The following is a 6,000-nucleotide window of genomic DNA, read 5'->3' on the forward strand; positions in this document are numbered from 1 at the left end:
ACAACCTTTTACAGCCAGACTTGTGTCGAGTGGCACATTTACCGTCAACATTTCGACATCTAATTCATGAGTTACGATCCAAGACTGGGCGCCGCAGCATACGGTGCAACAGGCGCAAGCGGCGATGGAGACGCAAGGAAGGGTTCGGTGCGGGCGGCGAGAGAGCGGATGCAGGCTGCGCAAAAGAGGACCCAACTCCCAGACACGTCGAAGATCATTGGCCTTCCCCGGCGACCAAACCAGCTCGTCATGCAGAACTCTCAGGAACGTGTAGAACAGTCACAGCAACCGGCGCCTTCGGGAAGCAGAGGTGACATTGATTCGGGATCGCCGTCACCACAATGGCCACTGCCAAACAATACCAGGGACAAAGCCGACCCGACACCTGTCTTACCACCTCGCTCTCCAGAAAGACTGAGACCACCGCCACAGTTTGCACGCCCTGTATCCGACGAGTTTCCTATACAGCAGCTCTCGCCCGATCTTCCCTCGCCGACCTCCCCAACATCAATATATCTACATCCGAATGCCGACACCTTCTCACCTAACTCATTTCGATCTTCGCGCCCAATCACCACCTCGTCGATAGCCTCGGACTCCTCGATAGGCTCCATACCCGACTTTCCTGTACCCCAACCGCCTATGCCAAGTATCCAACAAGCGCGACGCTTTCCAAGTCTCGGTCCACCGCCCTCTTCGCGGAGAGGGCCTTCGTCGTACTACACGCAGATGTCGTATGTGTCACCCATCGTCGAGGAGTCGGAGAACAACTCCTCAAGGATACAGTCACAACGCGGGTCCTTTGCTTCTAGCAACGTATTCCCGACTAACAAGGATGACTTCTACCCCGATGACGATCTCTACTCGGATGACGGCGAAACCATAAACAGTCGCGATACCATCTCACCGACCCCGACCGACTCCGACGACCGAAGCGGCCTCGTACAGCAATCGCCCGCCCTTCTGCGACAGGCGAGCTTGGGCAGGAGGACTAAGCCATCGCTGATGACTATCAAGTCAGTGGACAGCTTTGGAAACAAGAAGGGTGGATCTGAAGGGAAGAAGCCTGATGGCTCTCGGCTTGGCGCGGGGGCCATGGGCATCGGAGCCGCAACACTCGCAGCGAGGGATGGCAGTCCGTCGGGTATTTCAAGACATCCTCTCAGCAGGTCCGTCTCCATGGACTCCATAGACACGATTGAGGACTTCAAGAGCAAGGCCGGAAACGTTGGGACTGCATCACCACTCCAACAGGAATTGCGACACCCCGGAATGTCCGAGCGTGCTGGTATGCGACGGCCCGCGAGGCTCGACATGGACGCGGTCCGGGACGCTGAAGCGCGCGGCAGCTTAACGAGTCTGCCAGATCTCATTCGAAGAGCCACGCGACTGGCAGCGAACCTTGATCGCGGACGCACAGCAAGTCGACTTGGTTTGGACTTTTGGGAAACTGGTGCTCCCGACAGGAACCAAGTTCGTCAATCTGGATTGTCTGAGATGCTCGCCGCTTTCCCACCACCAGGTCAAGAAACTCCCAACCGCTCTGGCCGGGGTACCCCGAACTTCCGCAACGGCAGCATGACGAAGTGGCCTTCAGGTGGTAACGGACGCAACGGTGCCACCGACTCTGGATTCAGCAACGAAAAGCAGAAGCCGCGTCGAAGGTGCTGTGGTATGCCCTTGTGGACATTCATCACGCTACTCATAGTCTTGCTATTCGTCATCGCTGCCGCGGTCGTCATTCCCGTGTTCCTAGTCGTCCTACCAAACCAGAGCAAGGCCGCCAATACCTCTGCCGCTCAAGAGACTCAAGGAAGTAACAACGGAGGCAACACCGGGGGTAACAACAACATGAACAATCCCAACGCACCTGCTGCACCACTTCCCACGTCTGGGCCGGGTCAAGGGAACGACCAATGTAGCGGTATCATTACCTGCCAGAACGGCGGTGTCGCCATACTCAACGGCGACCGATCGTGCAACTGTGTATGCATCAACGGCTTCACTGGAAAGACGTGTACGAACGACGATGCTACTGGTTGCACCACAACCAGCATCGAGGGCACTGCCAACAACGCCACGATGGGCTCTGGTATTCCTCGCCTGATCGAGGTGACCGCCCCCAAGTTCAACGTTCCTTTGGATGCCACCCGTGTCTTGTCGTTGTTCTCTCAGCTCTCGCTCAGTTGCGCAGCCGAGAACGCCCTCATTACCTTCAATGGTCTTGCTTCTCGTTCAATCCCTCAGCGTCTTCATTCGATGGACTCAAGGACCGCACTTCACCCGTCGCGAACGCTCCCAGTACTCCATCATCCTCATCCTGCGCAGGTCCCTGGTCATCTAGCCAAGCGCCAAACGGTCGGCCAGGTCGACGAAGCCGAGACTTCCAACGAACAAGCCAAAGCCCAGACGGACAAGCTCGTAACCCAGCCCATCTCGAGCAACATCAATGCTCTCGACTTTGCCCGTGTAGCGGTGCTCCTTGCGCTTCAGGAAAGCAAAGACCTAGACGTGGCCGCGAGCGCACAGGAGTCCATACAATCCCTACTCACAGACGACCGCAACGGGAACTCGAACAGCGGCAGCATCGACGTCGGCCCCTTTGAACTAGATCTCGTCAACTTCACAATCGAGTTCCAGAACGGCACCACGATACGCGGACCACAGAGTACCTCATCCTGAGCTTGAGCATCTACACTTAGACCCAAGATTTTGCTTTTCACCTGCATAGCGATACCCTTTTTCGTCTTTTCGCCATCACATCATACGTCTCTCTTTTCCATTACATTTCCATCTTGTCGCGATCCAATGTACGATATCAAAAGGGCGGGCGTGTGTCCTTGGATGGCACAGCGCAGGGCGTATCTCTTTTTCCTTGGTTTACTACTCCTTCATACAGTGTGTTCTCTTTATATACCCGTCCTGTGGACGCTTTGTCATGACCGATGGACTGGATCTAATGTATTTTTGTTACGGTTGGTGGGAAATACCCTGAGGTGGAGTTTGATGACAACGGCAGTCGCGATTCAGTACCAGAAGAAGAGGATAGTGGGTAGCATAGCGCAGAGACTACGTACGGGTTGATGTAGTGGAAATGATATAGTTCGTCAAAATCTCTTGGCCGCTTTGTGTGTGCAGTGAGCGTTGTTGAGTTGCTGATAAGCAAGTAAGGACCGCGCATTTGGATAACATGCTAACAGTAAATCAGGCCTCTGAATCAATCTGCTATGCGTACGGATGTCGTAGGAACGCTTCTGATGTTCCTCTCGCTATCTCGCGTCGCTGATGTTCCCGCGTCCCCACGGTTCCTTCCATCCACCCTTCGCAACTTCCCCTTTCACTCCACCACACAAACCTTCCAACCACCAAACACCATGAAGTCTACCGCAATACAACTCAATGAAACAAACATTCCGCCACCCGCTTATGGTCCCCCACCTCCACGACCTCGCAAAAAAGGGTCCAAAACAACACTCATCGCTGACCTAATCGCACTAAAGCCTCGCTGCCTGGAGTGCATAAAAGCTCACTCCCCCGCCGCCGCTGCGATTTTTTGTTTACGCATTGGCGACTGACGGTACATTCGATCTCGACGACTCTTTGATCACGCCTGTTTCTTGCCACCCCCAACAGCTTGCTTGCGCATAGCTCGCAGTGCGACACCTCCGTTCACCTGACACCTCTACCCACGATACTTCAGTCTTTCTGATAGTGCGCGACAACAACCGCCAACATCATGTGGTGGGCTGACGCCTTACTGTACATGGTGGGTATCGCCGTCTGGAATCGTGCGAAATGGCCGTTACCTCCTTCCGATGTCGAGATGGTCGTTAAGACTTATCTCGTGCTTGAACAACCTCTACCTACCATCACTGTCACCTTCACTGAAACCGTCGGAGGTAAGTTTCGACTGAATAATCCCCACTTTGATATCTACGATGACTGACATCTCCTCTAGTTGTTGCTACCGCCATCACCCACGCAATTCCCGCCATCCCGGCCACCTCCTCTACCCCTGTTCCCGAGTCCGACCGTTCTACTATAGACGGTTACTCCTACCCCTCCCCTGACTACACTCGGGCTGCGTCTCGCACCCGAGCTCGTTCCGACGAGCTTCATCAAGATCGTACGACTGCAATGCACGTAATGTGGACGCCTCAGTATTCCACATTCGATGTCATCGCAATCTTCGCCGCCGTCTTTTCCGCCGCCGTCATGGCCTCATGGATCGCTATCATCGTCAAAGGCAAGGATCACGTTATGCAATCATTGGGTCAGATCCCTGAATACATCGACGCTTCCTTTCGACACACTGGCTGCCGCATCGGATATGCTTGTCTGATCCTGGCTTGGGTAGGCTTGATCACCGACTACTGCATCGGATGGTCAGAAGGATACGTAGTATGGCCGAAGATAATCAAAGTCCTTTTCTCGTATCCACTCCTCCTCATCGCCCACTTCCAACTGCCGCCCATCGGGCACATCCTCTTCCTGTGTGGACGATTTGCAAAGACGGTTGCAACCGCCCCAGTACAATGGATGGCTAGACAAGCGAGGCGTTGGTACGAAGCCCGGACAAGCACGCGTCGCATCGACAGAGTATTCGATCGACCTATCACTAGGATTACCATCGGAGAGTGCCTTTTCCCAGACCTTGCCGCCGCCAGACCAAGACAACCGGACACCAAGTTCGCTGTGATAATCAAGGCCGCTTTGAGCGACATCTTCTTTCTCGGCTGGAATCTCATCGTTCTTGTGATCAAGCTCCGTATCCGATCTTGGATGCAGATTTGGTCACACTCTCGCGATGTCAGCTTGGCCACGATGGAAGGTCTTTTCGGCGGGAGCGAAGATGCGTACTTTTGGGACATCTGGCTAGGATGCTACCAGACCGGCCTGAAGGGCCTTCGGGAAATGCTCTCCGTATCCAATGGGCTGATCAAGACGGCTCTCGGTGGGATTTGGGTAGGCCTCAAGCTGGTGAAAGCCGTTTACAATCGTGCCCTGATCCGTCTCTTGGAGAGGAAAGTACCTGACAATTTGGCGCCCCGTGAGATCAAGTCTTACGAAGACAACGTCCACAACGCTTACTGCGAGACGTCCACATACAACCACAGCCAGATCGCGCTCCTTTTGCTGCGACAGTGGAAATCCCTCGAAGACATAGCTCGTTTGGAAGCTCAAATCAAGTACATGGAGCAACACTACGACTCCATTAACAGCCGCGAGATTGGCGAGAAGTGTGTTGGCTACCGTGCAACGATCATCGAGCTCGTTCACGACAACAACTACTTCCGTCTTCTGCTCTGCGCCATCTTGAACGCTCTGTACAACGAACTCCATGGTCGAAGGCCCAACGATCTCAACGCCAAACATCCTTACCAGCCCAGCCAGCTTGAGTTCCGCGTTAAACCTGACCCGCGCACTGGCTTCTACATGGGTTACAGGGAATACACGGTCCGGGCGGTTAACAAATGGGATCTTGGCCGCGAATACTTGAAGCAGGTTGAAAACTTCGGCATGAAGTACGAGAAGGAGCCCTTCCGTATGTCGATGATTCTTGCCTGGAAGGCCAACGGCCCTGGTAACGTTCCCGACAACTTCGATCCGTTCGTCAAGGATCACTGGGTCTTCTCTGGCGCCATACCTGGTCTTAACATCCCCGTTTACAAGTCCGAGCACAACCCGTTCAACATCCACGAGAAGCGCTTCCCGGTCTACGTCAACCCTGAGGGTCTTTTTGGGCCCCAGATCGAGGACTTCGCCGCCAAGGGCCAACTTGCGCAGTGGGGCGATCCTGAGGCCATGAAGCCCAAGGTTGCTCCTTTCGACGCCGCCGAGCTCCGCAAGTTTACTGCCAAGATGGACTTCGGTACTGCGCCGCCTCGCAAGCACAAGATGGTTTCATTGCCCAAGATGCCCGCCTACTCGAGTGATCCGTGCCCGACTGGTGAGCCCAGAACGACGGACTTCCCGCTCTACAGGAAGGACTTTGCCTAG

At 54.6% G+C, this 6,000-nt stretch overlaps 2 protein-coding genes across 2 annotated transcripts; both read left to right on the forward strand.

The window, feature by feature from the left end:
* Positions 1-642: 642 nt before the first annotated feature.
* J4E84_003160 (uncharacterized protein) lies at positions 643-2,682 on the forward strand (the record flags this gene model as incomplete). Its single annotated transcript, XM_049385778.1, has 1 exon — positions 643-2,682. One exon carries the CDS (start codon positions 643-645, stop codon positions 2,680-2,682), a length of 2,040 nt encoding a protein of 679 aa, XP_049246655.1.
* A 1,054-nt stretch (positions 2,683-3,736) lies between these two features.
* J4E84_003161 (uncharacterized protein) lies at positions 3,737-6,000 on the forward strand (the record flags this gene model as incomplete). Its single annotated transcript, XM_049385779.1, has 2 exons — positions 3,737-3,899; positions 3,959-6,000. 2 exons carry the CDS (start codon positions 3,737-3,739, stop codon positions 5,998-6,000), a joined length of 2,205 nt encoding a protein of 734 aa, XP_049246656.1.

The sequence above is a fragment of the Alternaria hordeiaustralica genome (genome assembly GCF_023758085.1).
Source record: "Alternaria hordeiaustralica strain BMP 2776 chromosome Unknown scaffold_4, whole genome shotgun sequence".
Classification (NCBI taxonomy): domain Eukaryota; kingdom Fungi; phylum Ascomycota; class Dothideomycetes; order Pleosporales; family Pleosporaceae; genus Alternaria; species Alternaria hordeiaustralica.